Here is a 17356-nt window from a genome sequence, read left to right on the forward strand (position 1 = left end):
GATCACTGTGACATATGCCAACTTCCAGAAGTTTCCTGAGAGCAGGGACTCTGTATCTTGCAAATAGGAAATCAGTTCAGGAAAAAGAAAGGAAGGCAGGGAGAAATAAAGGGCAGGAGCGTGGACAGAGAAGAACCTGGCTGGAACAGTCTTCTGAGCTACAGAAAGCTGTTGCTGGAGACTGAGGATGACTATAAAAATATGTGGACGGGCCTTCCTTTTTTTAACTTTCTTGAGAGCTCTAGTCATTGGTCCACTCCCTCCAGCCCCAGGCCTCAGACCACCCCAGACCTGAATCGGTGGCTGTGGCACCAGAAAACTGTGCTCCTGCATTTACTCCGCTCAAAGCTGGAACTAATAGGAAGCTTGCCCTACCCCGCCTTGTCTTCGAGTGAAAATCCAGTATGGCCAGCAGGCAGGTCAGTCAGGATTTATCCATGCGTGGATGTGAGCTGGGACTAGAGGCCAGAGAATATATGATGCGTGCCCTGGGACAGCAGAAGGAGGTGTTTGTTGCCATCAACAGGACGTGGTGACATTAGCCGCCATCGTCCACATTGACATGGGCCCTGAGGGCCAGGTAGCCTGTCTGCTTCACACAAGATGGACTATAATATTGGCCATGGAGGGACAGATAGAGTATTATGCCTGCCTGTGGGAATCGGGGATGTAAGGAAATGGAGGGGATTTTCAATGGGTGGATGGAGGAGAGAGTACTCAGGTGGAGGGAAAACAGGAGCAGAGCCAGGAAGGTGAGAAAGTGCAAATTCAGCTTGTGGAATGTCCAGGAGGCTAGTTTTGCTGCTGTCTGGATATACACAGAGGCCTGGGAGAGGTGAGGCCAGGTTGCTTGGCTGGGGTCTAACTGGACAGTGTTAAAAGGTACGATGAAGAACTTGGGCTCCATGGGGAACACAGTGCGAATAAAAGTGTTTGACCAGCAGGGTGAAGGGGAAGCAGAGGGAAGTGGGGGTTACTCAGAGGGGACAGAGACTAGCGGCAAGGAAACAGAACGTGAAAGCGATATTCCAGGAAGGTAGAATGTAGTGGGAACAGAAAGGAGGTAACCCTGGGAAGGACAGCAGCCCCTTCCTGAAAACTAGGACACCTCCTCTCCCAGCCTAGACACGTACCTCATATAAACACACACACTCGTGAGGTGAGATGCAGCCTCTTCAGGGTCGCTCCTCTCAGCTGTCAGCCCCACCCTCCCCCATCACTCCCACCACCTCCCTCCTCCTGTGCCCTCATCCCCATCCTGGGTGATGGCTGCAGGCATTTGCTCTAAGGACAGAAATAATCCTGAGGGGTTATTTTTATCTCCATCTGCACTCAGTCTGGAGGGCATGTGTTTGGCGGGGGGCAGGGCTTTCAGCTGGGAGTCTGCAGCTAGCTGTATTCTCTACAAGATCATGCTATGAAAAGCGGTCACAAGGTCATACAGTTCATTCCTCTGCCTCCAGACTGTTTCAGCCACCCACATATCTTCGTAGACAGACCTCCTGTCACAAGGCCCTTCAACAGCTCTGACACAGCCAGGATGTCTCATCCCTTTAGTATTTAGTTATTTTCACAGTTGAGTAAGTTCTTCCTTATCCCCATCCTGAGCTTCTTACTGCAATTATAAGCCTCCTTGCTTCATGTTCTGTGTTTGGAGGGGATGGAAAACTCTCCAAAACCTTGGTCAGTAGGGAAATAGTTCTGACCAGTCAGATATGAAGTGTTCATTGAATCTACCACAGGGCTTATGACCAGATTTATTGGCATGAACTAACTTTGGATATAAGCTCATTGGTTTTGCAGTTGACTGAGTAAGACTCAGAAAGAATGACCGAGAAGCCAGTGTTGGCTCACTGGGCTGGCTAAGCCTCTCCTATTTCTTCCACCTCCAGGACAAAAGGCTCGTGCTCACAGGGAAGCCTTCGAGATGGAAATGTCATTCTCCCGAGGGAAGAGAATAAACTCCTTTTGTGAGTAGGAAAGGACTCGGTGGCAATGGGTTTGATTTTTGAGTCTAAGAGCTTCTAGTCCCTTCTAGGTCCTCAAATGACTTGGACCGCCATCTTTCTTCACGGCTGAGACAACCTCCACCATCACTGTTATATGTGGCCAACAATTCCCAGGTGTTCTGGTCATTCCACCAGAGGAGGAAGGCAACCAACCTTTGTACCAGGCTTTGTGCCTATTGCCACGTTTACTCTTCCTAGCTCTTCAAGAGAGTAGTTATTATCCTCATTTTACAGATGAGTAAGTCAAGGCTCAGAGAGATGTTATAAGAAGAAACCAAGGCTTAGAAACTAGCCATGGGGCTGATGTGGGTGTGAGACAGTGTAGGGAGTTGTTGGTTCCCATTAACAGGGCATGGTAACATTAGCCACCATTTGTCCACATTTATATCAGCCCTGAGGTCAGTCAGCGTACCATACACAAGGCTGGATACGATACTGGCCACAGAGGCATACAAAGTATCATGTCTGGTTGGAAGAATTGGGGTGAGGGCATTTCTGCTGGGTCTGGAGGGACAGGGAGTCTTTTCAGTGCAGAGTAGCTGGGGTGGGGGAGACAGCATTTGGATCAGAGCTATTTCCCCAGGTTTTGGAGAATCTGCCATCTCCCCCAAACACAGAAAATTGAAGCAGGAGGTTTAAAACCACAGTGAGGGGCTTAGGTTGGCCATAAGGAAAAACCCGTGAAGATGGTTAAATACTGAAGCCTTGAGACAGGCTGAGCGTTTCTGAAGGGACGCACAGGGAACAGCATGGCCTCTGACCTGGACGGGCCTGTCCAAACCCACTCCTCTCCCCTTTCACTGGGGACAGTGATTAGCCACCTGAGGAAGCTCAGGCGCACCCAGTGCAACCACGGCTTCCTCACCGTGGTCTGTGCAGAGGGACTGGGTGTCTGTGGACCCAGGGGGCTCGTCCATCATCGTATTCCCAACGCCTGGTACCCGACGGCCCTTCACTAAACATCTGGTGAGTGAATCAAAATTGCCCTTGCTGGCCATGCTTTGTAGCAAAGGTCCACTTCAAGAAATGTGCGTTTGCAAGCTCCTGCGCAGACAAATGTTGCTGCCTGAGCCCCAATGCTCTGTGATGTCAGCTGAGCCGCCTTCAGTGACGTCAGCTGAGCTACCTTCCATGATGTCGGCCGAGCCTCCTCGCCTCCGGTGATGTCGGCCGAGCGGCCTCCGGTGCTCAGGACGAAGTGCTTTCCCTCAGCAGCTGTGGTCAGCCGCTGGGGAGGGGGAGAGGCAATGCCGGAGACAGCGCTTAGGGCAGACTCTCACGGGTCCTCCAGGACAGACTGCAGATGCGTTCACTCCCTGAGAGTCCGGAGAAAATGACTCCAGCCAGGGCTTATCAGCTTTCGAGCACCCCAGGGGCCACAGTAACCATTAAATAGGATAGATCTGATGTTGCTTAAGTGATTTCACGACTCCAGTTATTTCTCCCTAATGCCCTAGTACCTTGAAATGTGACATTGAGGGAATGGTGTCATTCAGCAGTCTGGCCAAAAGCGGCAGTAGCTTCTGCAACCTGAGTCAATATTTAATTATTTTTGAGTGTAAGCTCTTTCCTCCTCAAGGCTGGATATTTATTTTACGCTTTAAGGGCATGCCTTCTTTTCCAAATGTTCTTTTATCCGGCTTTGACTTCCAAGTTTTCTTAGTTATCTAGTGCTGCTATGACAGAAATACCACATGTGGATGGCTTTAAAAAACAGAAATTTATTTTCTCACAGTTTAGGAGCCTAGAAGTTTGAATTCAGGGCACTGGCTTTGCAGGAATGCTCTATCTCTCTATTGGCTCTAGAGACCGGTCCTTGTCTTTTATATTTCTGCTTCCTGGTTCCTTGATCCCCATGTCTTGACATCTATCTTATCCCATCTTTCTTCTTCTTTACTTGCTTGTTTAATCTCTTTTACATCCCAAAAGAGACTGACTCAAGATACATCCTACATTAATCTTGCCTCATTAACATAACAAAGACAACAGGCATACAGGTTAGGATTTACAACACACACTTTTGAGGGACACAATTCAATCCATAACATTCCACCCTTTGGTACCCAAAATACATGTCCTTCCCACATGCAGAAGACATTTATCCCATCACACCATCCCAAAGTCTTAAATCAACTCCAGGCCCAAAATCTCATCTTCTGAATCATCTGAAGCAAAGATGGGTGAGATGTGAGGCATGTTCCACCCTGGCACAAAATTCATCTGTGAACCTGTGAAAAATCTAGACTGCAAGTTATCTGTTCCCAAAGAACAATGGTGGAACAGACACAAGGTAGACATTTCCATTACAAATGAGAGAAATTTGGAAGGAAAGAAGGGATAAGGGGCACCAAGCCAAACTCAAAACCAAGCAGAACAATTTACATTCAAGGCTGGAAAACAATCCTCTGCTCTTTGCAACTGTCAGGGCAATGGTCCCACCCTCCAGACTCTGGGTGTTGGCCACACCCTCGGGATTCTGGGTGGAGCCCCCTTGGCCCTAGGCTTCAGCTCTGCCTTCCAAGCCCACTGGGATGGCAACTCTGCTCCCTCCCCTTTGGGTGGCCCCATTCTCCTAGTCCATTTGAATGGTGCCCTCCGTGCTGCCAGTTCTTCTGCCCCTTGGGCATGGCAGCCCCACCCCTCAGCTCTGGGCAGAGGCCCCATCCCCCTGGCACACCTTAACAGCAGCCCCACACTCCAGAACCCAGTTGGTGAAGATCTGTCTCTTTGAAACCTAGGAGGCCTTGGCCCTACCCTTTGAAACCCAGCGGGCCATGATTCTACCCTTTGAAATTGAGGTAGCCCTTTTTCCTGTGACCCTTCCAACAGTTCTGCTGATCTCAGAGCTGCTCCAGGGATGGTGTTTTTTCTTTTCTTACAGGACAACAGATGTAGCTCCTTTGGCCTGCTACCTGCCTGTAGAATTCCAAGAAGCAGACAGCGTTCTTCCCTTTTTTCCTTTTCTGTCCCTTTCGGTCTAAGTTGATTGGTTTTCTGCTGTTGTAGTTGGTTAGATCCATCAGCACAGGCTTAATCTCCTTAACAAAACATTGTGTAGCCATGTCCTTGGTGACAATTATAGGACACAAGTCCTTAGTTCATACAAAAGAATTTTCCAAATCTGTTTTCATTCTGCACAGTTCATTTTTAAGTCTATCTCCTTCCTCACGTACTTTACTATAAGCTGCAAGGAGAAACCATGTGGACCCTTTTAAGATCTTGCTTAAAAGTCTCATCAGCCAGATATCCAAGTTCATCATTTCCAAATTCTACCTTGCACCAAACATTTGAACGTAATTCAGACAAGCTCTTTGCCACTGCATAAAAAGCATCATCCTTCCTCCACTGTCCAATCACAGGTTCATCATTTCCTTTTAGAGTCTCCCCAGAAGCATGTTTAACACCCGCATTTCTAGCAGCATTCTGTTGTTGGCGCCACATGTATTCTCTAAGACAATACTTCCTCTACAGCTCTCCTCACTTCTTTCTGAGCCCTCACCAGAATTGCCTTTGACATCCACAATTCTACCAACAGTCTTCAAGAAAATCTAGGCTTTTTACTATTAGGTACCTTAAAACTCTTCCAGCCTCCACCCATTGTTGTTGTTGTTAGGTGCTGTTGAGTCAGTTCTGACTCATGACAACCCTATGTACAACACAACGAAACACTGCCCAGTCCTGTGCCATCCTCATTATCTTTGTTATGCTTGAGCTCACTTTTGCAACCACTGTATCAATCCATCTTGCTGGGGGAGTCTTCCATTTTTCGCTGACCCTCTAACCAAGCAGGAAGCCCTTCTCCAGGGACTGATCCCTCCTGATAAAACAAACAAACAAACAAACAAAAAACCCACTGCGGTCCAGTCGATCCCGACTCACAGCGACCCTATAGGACAGAGTAGAACTGTCCCACAGAGTTTCCAAGGAGCACCTGGCGGATTTGAACTGCTGACCCTTTGGTTAGCAGCCGTAGCACTTAACCACCACACCACCAGGGTTTCCCCCTCCTGGTAACATGTCCAAAATACACGAAATGAAGTCTCGCCATCCTCACTTCCAAGGAGCAATCTGGCTGTACTTCTTCCAAGACAGGCTTTGTCATTCTTCTGGCAGTCTACGGTATATTCAATATTCTTCACCAACACCACAATTCAAAGGCATCAATTCTTCCCTAGTCTTCTTTATTCATCGTCCAGCTTTCGCAGGCATATGACGTGATTGAAAACACCATGGCTTGGGTCTGGCACACTTTAGTCCTCAAGGCGACATCTTTGCTTTTTTAACACTTTGAAGAGATCTCTTGTAGCCAATTTGCTCAATGCAACGCGTCTTTTGATTTGACTGCTGCTTTTATGGGTGTTGATTGGGGATCCAAGTAAAATGAGACTCTTGACAACCTCCACCCTTCCTCGGTTTATCATGATGTTGCTTATTGGTCCAGTTGTGAGGATTTTTGGTTCCTTTATGTTGAGGTGTAATCCATACTGAAGGCTGCGGTCTTTGATCTTCATCAGTAAGTGTGCTACAAGTCCTCTTCACTTTCAGCAAGCAAGGTTGTGTCATCTGCATATCACAGGCTGTTAACGAGTCTTCCCCAATTCTGATGCCTGTACTTCTTCATACAGTCCAGTTTTTCAGATTATTTGCTCAGCATACAGGTTGAATAAGTATGGTGAAAGGATACAACCCTGACACAGACCATTCCTGACTTTAAACCACATAGTATTCCCCTTGTTCTGTTTGAACGACTGCCTCTTGGTCTATGTATAGTTCCTCATGAGCACAAGTAAGTATTCTGGAATTCCCATTTTTTGTAGTGTTATCCATAATTTGTTATGATCCACGCAGTTGAATGACTTTGCATAGTGAATAAAACACAGGTAAACATCTTTCTGATATTCTCTGCTTTCACGCCAAGATCCACCTGACATCAGCAATGATATCCCTCATTCTCCGTCATCTTCTGGCAGTTTACTGTCAGTGTACTACTGCAACGGCTTTTGAATGATCTTCAGCAAAATTTTACTTGTGTGTGATATTAATGATATTGTTCAATAATTTCCACATTCTGCTGGATCATTTTTCTTTGGAATGGGCACAAATAAACCCCTCCCAGTTGGCTGGCCAGGAAACTGTCTTCCAAATTTCTTGACACAGACCAGTGAGCACCTCCAGTGCTGAATCCATTTGTTGAAACAACTCAATTGGTATTCCATCAATTCCTGAAGCCTTGGTTTTGGCCATTGCCTTCAGTGCAGCTCAGACTTCTTCCTTCAGTACCATCAGTTCTTGATCATATGCTACCTCCTGAAATGGCTGAATGTCGACCAGCTGTTTTTGGCACAGTGACTCTGTATTCCTTCTATCTTCTTTTGATGCTTCCTGCATCATTCAATATATTCCCCATAGAATTCTTCAATATTGCAACTCGAGGCTTGAATTTTTTCTTCAGTTCTTTCAGCTTGAGAAATGCCGAAAACCAAAACCAAAAGGGAAGAACACACTCAGCATTTCTCAAGCTGAAAGAAGTGAAGAAAAAATTAAGCTTCCACCCATTACCCAATTCCCAAACCACTTCCACATTGTAAATATTTGCTAAGCGGCACCCCACTCTTCTGGTATCAAATTCTTAGTTATCTAGTGCTACTGTAACAGAAATACCACAAGTGGGTGTCTTTAAAAAACAGAAATTTATTTTCTCACAGTTTAGGAGGCTAGAAGTCCGAATTCAGAGCACCAGATTTAGGGGAAGGCTTTCTCTGTTGGCTCTGGAGGAAGGTCCTTGTCTCTCCAGTTTATGCTTCCTGGTTCCTTGAAGATCTCCATTCGTCTTGGCATCTAACCACATCTCTGCTTCTCTAGCTTGCTTGTTTAATCTCTTTTATATCTCAAAAAAGATTGACTCAAGGTACACCCTACACTAATCCTGCCTCATTAATGTAACAAAGACAACCCATTCCCAAATGGGATTATAATTACAGGCATAGAGGTCAGGATTTGCAACAAATATTTTTTGGGGACACAATTTGATCCGTAAGACAAGTGGCAGGTATTCAAGCTCTCTGATTATGCCAAGAGGCTCTCTGGGAAAGGACACATGCATTCCACATACCACAAGGAGAAAACACTGACTGATGGCCAGTTTTCAAATTACCTAAGACCGTCGCCTGACTGCTACTTGCAAGCGGTTACTGTTAGAATGTCAGAAATGGTCCTCTTTTGTGCTCTGTCATAGCCTTTTTAACACCCTCTCCACATTCTCTAAAGATAGAGGTCTTTGTCTGTCAAATAAGGCTACAAATTGTCTGAAGGCTCTCCCTGTCCATTTTCTTGCAATCTCCTACCCCCAGGTCAGGGCTTGGATTGTTGGGCTCACACCAGGAAAGCCCTTCTCCCCTGTTTGCCTCCCACTTCCTTCCCCTGATTTCTATAGTTCTTTCATGATTCCTCCTGTCAAGCGCAGACACTTCAGAGCTGACCCTCCTTATCACATGATGTCCGCCTGCTGGTGGGTGGGGATGGGGAAGGGAAAACAAGGCAGGGGAAATAGTGTTAAAAATTCATCATCACTTCCGTCATCTCACTAGAATTTCATGCTGTTAGTGTGAGATGACACACAAGCAGAAAGCACCATTGGCTCCATTGTTTGCCATCAGGGAGAACTCGAGCAGCACCATCTATTTTCACTTTCCATTGTCTGGGAAAACAGAACTAGACACCTTCACCTAATCCCTGGGTCTAATTTAGCTCCATTTTGTCCTAATCCTCCATTTTAAATACTTTTGACCCATAGCTACAAATAAGCTTCATCAAAACCCACAAATTCAACCGAGAAAACCAAAGAAAGGCCAGGTAGAGAATATTTCTTGTATGCACACAACCTTTCTTTAACCCATACTGACTTTTTTGGGTATTTGGTATGTGTTCATGTTCCTGATTGTTCTAATTCATTTGGCATTACCCCATCTTTATAATTTTAGTTTAAAAATTACCTGGAAACAACAAGAATACTTTTGGTCTTAGTTTGCTAGCTGGATATCACTATACTGAAGCTAGACCTGTAGACATGGTCAGTAAGAAAGACATTCCCCAAACTCATTTCACCAAATTTCAATCTTTAACCAGACATGAATAATAAACAACCAGGACAATTGTTTTCTTACACAACAAAACTGACTATGCAGGAGAGACCTGCTCTAGGACAGCTTAGCAAGTAGGCTGAGGAAAAAGATACAAACTGAACACGTTTTGTAACTGATGTAGATCTGAAAAAAGGAAGCTTACCACATTCAGCATTCTTAATTAAAATGCGGAAATCAATGGTTCCAGGTCTTGGTGTGTCATTTAAGAAGAAAAACATCATTTGCTCTGCTTAAATCTCAATTCCATTTCAAATCAAACTGCCCATGGAATGAGTACTTCAGACTGGGAGATGCTACAGAAGAACTGGCCTCTACTGAGCCAGTAAACACACAGCCCCTGGAGGGAACGGTCTAAAGTCTTAGGTGAGACATGGGAAGGAAGCCCATAACCTCGTGCTGCAGTACTGATGGTAGAAGTCCAAGTGAACTCACCACATTGGATTTCTCAGTACGGCCCATCATACTTTCAGTGTGTTTGTAACCGACAAAGGCTAAACGCAGGGAAGCACTGTGGAAAGAACAAAACTGGGCATTGAGCAATGGAGCCTTGTATCAGCATAAGCAAAGCAAACACACTCCGACTACCCTCCTTGTCATCCACCCACTCCTCTACCTGAATTCGTTGGTGCCTCAAAGAACACCAGTGCAGACTGACCCCTTATCTAGAAATCTATTTAAGGATTATCTAGGTGCTAAGGTAATAATGGGTTTTTGTTTTTGGTAATAGTGAAGGAGTGCTGATGGCACAGTGGTCAAGTACTCAGCTGCTAACTGAAAGGTCAATGGTTCGAACCCACCAGCCGCTCCTCACAAGATGTGGCAGTCTGCTTCGGTAAAGATTAAAAAAACAAAACAAATGCATTGCCATCAAATCAATTCTGACTCATAGAGATCCTATACGACAGAGAAGAACTGCCCATAGGGTTTCCAAGGAGCTGCTGGTGGGTTTGAACTGCTGACCTTTTTGGTTAGCAGCCGAGTTCTTGACCACTGGGCCACCAGGGCTCCCCATAAAGATTACAGAATCAGAAGCCCTATGGAGCAGTTCTACTGTGTCCTATAGGATCCCTATGTGTCGGAATCGACTCAAGGGCAACGGGTTAATAGTGAGCCCTCATTTCCTCATTTCTCACTCCCCATAGGCAGGAGCCAAATAAGGCTTTTTAAATTTCAATGAATTAAAAGTAAGTAAAATATACAGTTCCTCAGTCACATCAGCCACATTTCAGGTACCCAATGGCTACACGTGCCTGGTATCCACGCTGGGAGGAGCAGACCTGAACACTGTCCTCACCACGGTAAGCTCTACTGGGCAGCTGTGCATATGCTCTACATACCTAGTGGCAGGGTTATTTTATTCTTAAGATACAGCTGCTGGCAGATACTGACCCAGAAAGGCCAAGTGACACGTCTAAGGACCCAAGGCAAGTCAGTCTTACAAATGGAATTTAAACTGACATCTCAGGGACCCTAGTCTGAAGATCTTGTTGGGGTGGTTGGTTTTTCTCTGGATCATATCTTGACGTGAAAAGCAGTTTATGGCCTCCAGTTGCAAATTATCTGCCACCTTGGTTGGCTTGAGCTAGAAAAGTCATCAGGAGATAGATCCCTTAGTTTAAGCTGGAATACAACAGTAATTTCTAAATAGTCAATCAGCTCTCATGAAGGCCATCAGCAGCTTAATATTTTACACCATTTTCTTGGTATGTTTTTTGTTAAATATTTTAATTAAGAAGAATTTACAGCAGAACAAAACAAACCCACTGCCCCAAGTCAATTCCGACTCCTACCAACCCTACAGGACACAGAACTGCCCCACAGGGTTTCCAAGGAGCAGGTAGCGGATTTGAACTGCCAACCTTTTGGTTAGCAGGCGAGCTCTTAACCACTGTGCTACCAGGGCTCTACAGGACACTACAGTAGACAGACACCCCATTTTATTTAGGTCAGTGTTACTTTGTTATTACTCTGCATCCAAATTAAACATGAGGAAGATAGCTTAAATCTATGTTTAGCAGCAGAGAAAAAGTAACATTTATTTTAAATAAATAAAATGGTAAGATTAAGAACTGAGCTAACAATGAAAAGTTAAGACTGGGGGATAACACCAGCAAACACAGTATTTGCTTACTCTGTGCCGGGCACGTTCTAAGTGCTTTACGTATGTTGACTGTGTATTGATTCATTTAATCTTCACACCTACCCTATGAAGTACTATTATGTTTCCCTATTTTAGAAACGAGGAGACTGAGTCAGAGAGATTAAGTGTCCAGGGCCACAAAGTCTGGTAGAGCTAGGATTTGAACCTGTGTGGCTCCAGGGGCTATGTTCTCAGCCACCACGCTCTCCTGCAGAGTTACTAAGCACTGAGAAAAACTAGTCCTGTCACCCAGATTCCATCAGCTAGTGTCCTTTTTTTTATCTGTATTTCTAAATTCAGGCAGCATGCTCACTTCATAATCAGGATGCATGTCTTTTCTGCCTCTTTTCTTGAATATTTTTTCTTCATTCGTTAGTCTGGTGTTGAAATCATACACACAGTTTTTCCTCACCTCAAATAACTGTTTAACAGTGGAAAACATAAAATCAGAGTTCTCATCCTGGAGTAATGGACATACTGAAATAAAATACGTAATCTTTATGCTTGGTAGTTATTTTCATACTCTGAACTATTTGGGTTTGTTTTTAATAATTCCTTCCCAATTTGAGGTCCTCACGTGGTACAGATGGTGTGCACTTGGTTGCTACCTGGAAGGTTGGCGGTTCTCTAGGGAAGCCAGTGGCACCACAGAAGAAAGGCCTAGTGGTCTCCTTCCATAAAGATTAGAGCCAAGAGGGTGAGAATGGCTGTACCACTTGAAGGATGTAATCGACGTCACTGAACTGTTCATGTATAAACTGCTGAAATGGTATATGTTCTGCTGCGTAAAGTCTCAAAAAAAAAAGAGGCTTATACCCAAGAAATCCCTATGGAGCAGTTCTACTTTGTAACACAGAGGCTTCCTGGTTGAAGTTGTGTGTCAGGTTGGCTGAGCCACGATGCTCAGTGGTTTGGCAGTTATGTAATGATGTAGTTTGGTAGTTATGTTATGATGTAGTCATTCTCCATGATGTGATTTGATGTGATCAGCCAACCAATTGTAAGGGGAGTTTCTTTAGGGGCGTGACCTGCATCCAATACACACACACACACACACACATATATATATATATATATATATATATATATATATATATATACGGTTTACACATACATCACCGGTTTTGCTTCTCCAGAGAACCCAGCCTAAGGCAAGCTATTAAGAGCCTATCATTTAAGAAAACAGAATTTGGGAAGGTCTCTGGGGGAACCAGAACTTAGAGGAGGATTTGCTTTCCTTCTCCTGGAACTCTACCAGAAACCTGAAATCCACACTGTAAAATTTAATTCTGAAAACAGAAACTTGTGAACAAACAAAAGCATTTTTCTCAAGAACCTCTTTTTTTTTGGTCTTTAGCCTTTCAGTCATTTGATAATAAACTCTAGACTGGAGTCAAGATCTAGTCTAATTCAGTCCTTTTATAGACAAGGCTTAGAGAGATAAAGGGACGTCCCCAGATCACAGAGCTGACTCATCAGAGCAACAGTGGAACCCAGGCTTTCTGATTCAGCTCCTCCCACCCCCAGTAGAGGGCCAGGGGCTCTGCACCCCTCTCCATGCCACTCTGGCAGGTTTTTCTGAGGCCCATGGACCCAGACACTGGTACGACTGCAGCCTGTGTGCTGTGTACAGCTGGGCTGCATCCAGGGCCATCGTTCACAGCAGACAGTGGACAGCTGCACCTTCTACAACAGCGTTCTGGCCGTGGCCGCAGTGTGCTGAGCTGGGGCAATAGCTCATGATGCCAAGCGATCTTAGAGGAAACTGAGTTGCCCATCACTTCTCGTTCTTACAGGTCACATACCAAGAAAAAAACAAACCCTCCTATCTTTTAAACTCTGCCCCTCCTTTGAAGTAGTGTCAACTTCGAAGAGAAAAAGGCAAAATGAGGAAAGAAATTGAGAGTTATTTAAATAGGAGACCTTCAGGGATGAGCCTGCCTCATTCCTGGAGCTGAGTCTGGAAGGTACCTGCCTATCATCAATGTCTGCCATCTACGATCCCTGATGCTTGGAAACCATGACCTTGAAGTAGGCAGTGATCCCAAATCAAGAAAGAAAGGCTAAATTATATCTAATACACTGTGTTAAGGCAAGGAAGTATATCATTATTATTTTAAAAATGGTTTCTAACCAGTATTAAAACAGAAAGAAAAAAGGGGTTTCCTGGTTAACCAGAAACTTCAGTCCCTGAGCACCCTCACTGACAGTTGTTGTTACAGAGACTGTTCTCACCAGGCAATCACATTTGCTATCACACAACTCACCAAGTAGAAGCCAAACCAGATCAAAGGAAAAGATCTGCCCCAACCTTTAAAAACATTAACGTATTAACTGTGAATAATTTTTTCATTTTTAGAAACCGTAAAAAGTCTAGATTACACAGTCACACACAGTAGAAAAAACCACAAATCACTTATCTCCAGCCTTTCTATGTACTTGCCAGGTGCCCTTTAGGTCAATTCAAAACTAAAACTACAAATAAGGCTGCTTTAGTACAGGAGAGACAGGTAGGTCCTGGAAACACTGCAGCAGCATGTTTCAATTCTGCTAGGCTACAGGCTCTCACAACGTGGAGGGCTGGATGTTCCTGGGCCTCCTTCACGTCCATCCACGGGAAGATGCAGTTTCGGCTACCACAGATATGGCTACCATGGATAAGCCTTGCACCCACTGGTCAGACTTCCTCATGCCTAGCTTGGAACTTCAGGTTTGTGTCAGGCAGCAAAGGGTATACTTTGGTGAAGAAGTAGTCAAATTCACTAATTCAATGATCCAAACATGGGACTATATTCTTGAAAGAAAGGGAGAAAGCTTAGCAACAGAAAAAACAATAAAGCAACAAAAATGTTAAATATGAGAAAAAAAGACTTGGTTTAAAAGGAGCAGGAAAAAATCTTTCTGGCTAATAGTCCAATTATTTCTCAAACTAAATTTTTAAGTAAAAAAAAAAAACTTACAGGATATGACATTACAAAAATCAGTGAATAAATGGGCTCCACACTGTAACTTTCATATCTTAATCCATTTTTGCAAATTCGATCAATCCTTTCAAGTCTGTTGGACACCCATGGCAGTTAAAACCGTGTGTAGGCATTTCGTTGTTGCTGCTGCTGGAAGGGCTGCTGGGCCTGCTGCTGCTGGAGGCGGATCTGCTGGGAATAAGGATCTTCCAGGGATTTCACAAATATGGTCGTTCTGGGACCAGTCTTCCATACAATCCCATTGGCATCTTTCACTGAGGATTCCACCGCAATGCTGTGTGTTCCCAGGACGGCAAAGGTCAACAGAAACTGAGTGCTGAAGTAATCGTTGTGAGGCTCCACCCTCTGCTCCATCTCATTGGTCATGTTGTCAATGGGTATCTGGAATGAAAGGACTGGTGGTAAGTAACAACAACAGCTGATATTTACTGGGTGCTTGCTATGGGCCAAAGGTGCCCTGGTGGCGCAGTGGTTAAGCGCTTGGCTGCTAACTGAAAGGTTGGCAGTTCAAACCTATCTGCTGCTCCACAGAATCTTTGCTTCCACAAAGATTTACAGTCCTAGAAACCCTACGGGGCAATTCTAATTTATCCTATAGGGTCGCTATGAGTCGCAATAAACTCAACAGCAATTGTTTTTTTTTTGGATGCTCTGGGCCAGGCCCAGTCATGACTGCTCACTCAATCTTTGCAACAACCAAGAGGTAGGAGCTGTTACCACTCTCACTTTATAGAAGAGGAGATGGAGAGGTCAATTTCTTCATGGTCACACAGCTAATGAGGGACAAAGCTGGAATCTGCACTCAGGCAGGCTAACTCCAGGGCCTGGAGGGGCAAAGCTGGAATCTGCACTCAGGCAGGCTAACTCCAGGGCCTGGAGGGGCAAAGCTGGAATCTGCACTCAGGCAGGCTAACTCCAGGGCCTGGAGGGGCAAAGCTGGAATCTGCACTCAGGCAGGCTAACTCCAGGGCCTGGAGGGGCAAAGCTGGAATCCGCACTCAGGCAGGCTAACTCCAGGGCCTGGAGGGGCAAAGCTGGAATCCGCACTCAGGCAGGCTAACTCCAGGGCCTGGAGGGGCAAAGCTGGAATCCGCACTCAGGCAGGCTAACTCCAGGGCCTGGAGGGGCAAAGCTGGAATCCGCACTCAGGCAGGCTAACTCCAGGGCCTGGAGGGGCAAAGCTGGAATCCGCACTCAGGCAGGCTAACTCCAGGGCCTGGAGGGGCAAAGCTGGAATCCGCACTCAGGCAGGCTAACTCCAGGGCCTGGAGGGGCAAAGCTGGAATCCGCACTCAGGCAGGCTAACTCCAGGGCCTGGAGGGGCAAAGCTGGAATCCGCACTCAGGCAGGCTAACTCCAGGGCCTGGAGGGGCAAAGCTGGAATCTGCACTCAGGCAGGCTAACTCCAGGGCCTGGAGGGGCAAAGCTGGAATCTGCACTCAGGCAGGCTAACTCCAGGGCCTGGAGGGGCAAAGCTGGAATCTGCACTCAGGCAGGCTAACTCCAGGGCCTGGAGGGGCAAAGCTGGAATCTGCACTCAGGCAGGCTAACTCCAGGGCCTGGAGGGGCAAAGCTGGAATCTGCACTCAGGCAGGCTAACTCCAGGGCCTGGAGGGGCAAAGCTGGAATCTGCACTCAGGCAGGCTAACTCCAGGGCCTGGAGGGGCAAAGCTGGAATCTGCACTCAGGCAGGCTAACTCCAGGGCCTGGAGGGGCAAAGCTGGAATGTGCACTCAGGCAGGCTAACTCCAGGGCCTGGAGGGGCAAAGCTGGAATCTGCACTCAGGCAGGCTAACTCCAGGGCCTGGAGGGGCAAAGCTGGAATCTGCACTCAGGCAGGCTAACTCCAGGGCCTGGAGGGGCAAAGCTGGAATCTGCACTCAGGCAGGCTAACTCCAGGGCCTGGAGGGGCAAAGCTGGAATCTGCACTCAGGCAGGCTAACTCCAGGGCCTGGAGGGGCAAAGCTGGAATCTGCACTCAGGCAGGCTAACTCCAGGGCCTGGAGGGGCAAAGCTGGAATGTGCACTCAGGCAGGCTAACTCCAGGGCCTGGAGGGGCAAAGCTGGAATCTGCACTCAGGCAGGCTAACTCCAGGGCCTGGAGGGGCAAAGCTGGAATCTGCACTCAGGCAGGCTAACTCCAGGGCCTGGAGGGGCAAAGCTGGAATCTGCACTCAGGCAGGCTAACTCCAGGGCCTGGAGGGGCAAAGCTGGAATCTGCACTCAGGCAGGCTAACTCCAGGGCCTACTTTCCACCACAAGCTGCGCTGCCTCCTCACTACCCTTGAGTAGAGAGAGCTCCCAGAGCAAACCGGCCTCCACCTTCAATCCCCATCTTTCTTGAGTTTATAAGGAGATACTCTGAAGAAACGGGATGGGGCCACCTGTTTCAGGGAGTCTAGAATCTAAGAGATTAATATGAACGTGACACTAAATCAAAGCTAGGTTTTCCCCCAGCTAGTCTGACTTTATACTAGTTATTTAAACAATGTAGGGATTCCTACCTTCCTTAACATATGAACTTTAGGACTTGTACATCGCTTACTTAGTAACCACTCTCTCATTGAGACTGGTCATATAGTAGCTTACAAAGCACAGATACTAATATGACGAATCACAGATGCATTCACTTATCCAGACACTCTTGCCTTTGTCCTTCAAAGATTACACAGAACCTGCTGGTGTACCCTCTCCCATACCAAGAGGAAGCATGTCAGGACAGGCTTATTCTGAGAATGCAGGTTAGGGTAATCTTAATGAATATCAGAGCAGACAGGCTGGTGTTTCTGCTGTGTACTTAATCACACAAATTTGGCCTAGAGCTTTGTGTCTCAATCAGTAGTTATCATGAGGGCAGTTTTCCAGAGGCATTTACCCGTAATATTAATGAAGTCACCAATCAACACAAGATGTAATTATTTATGGTATAGGAACTTTTGTTTCTTTAGCACACTTAATTTTTGTGTGATTTTTATTTCCCTAGAGAACATGCCTATTAAACGAGAGCTTCCTTAGAAGGGCCAGAAACAGGTTTAGGCAGCCTGATCATACTGAATTGATAGTTGCAATTTATGTCGAAAA

The 17356-nt window shown here is 46.0% G+C and overlaps 1 protein-coding gene across 1 annotated transcript in view; it reads right to left on the reverse strand.

The window, feature by feature from the left end:
• Window positions 1-3226: 3226 nt before the first annotated feature.
• Window positions 3227-17356, reverse strand: part of INTS7 (integrator complex subunit 7) — a 113854-nt gene continuing 99724 nt past the window's right edge. Inside the window, exon 20 of the mRNA XM_049867985.1 lies at window positions 3227-14656. Coding sequence (XP_049723942.1) covers window positions 14369-14656 — 288 coding nt within the window. The 3' untranslated portion in view covers window positions 3227-14368. The remainder of the gene's footprint in view (window positions 14657-17356) is intronic.

This window comes from Elephas maximus, chromosome 24 (assembly GCF_024166365.1).
Source record: "Elephas maximus indicus isolate mEleMax1 chromosome 24, mEleMax1 primary haplotype, whole genome shotgun sequence".
Taxonomy (NCBI): domain Eukaryota; kingdom Metazoa; phylum Chordata; class Mammalia; order Proboscidea; family Elephantidae; genus Elephas; species Elephas maximus.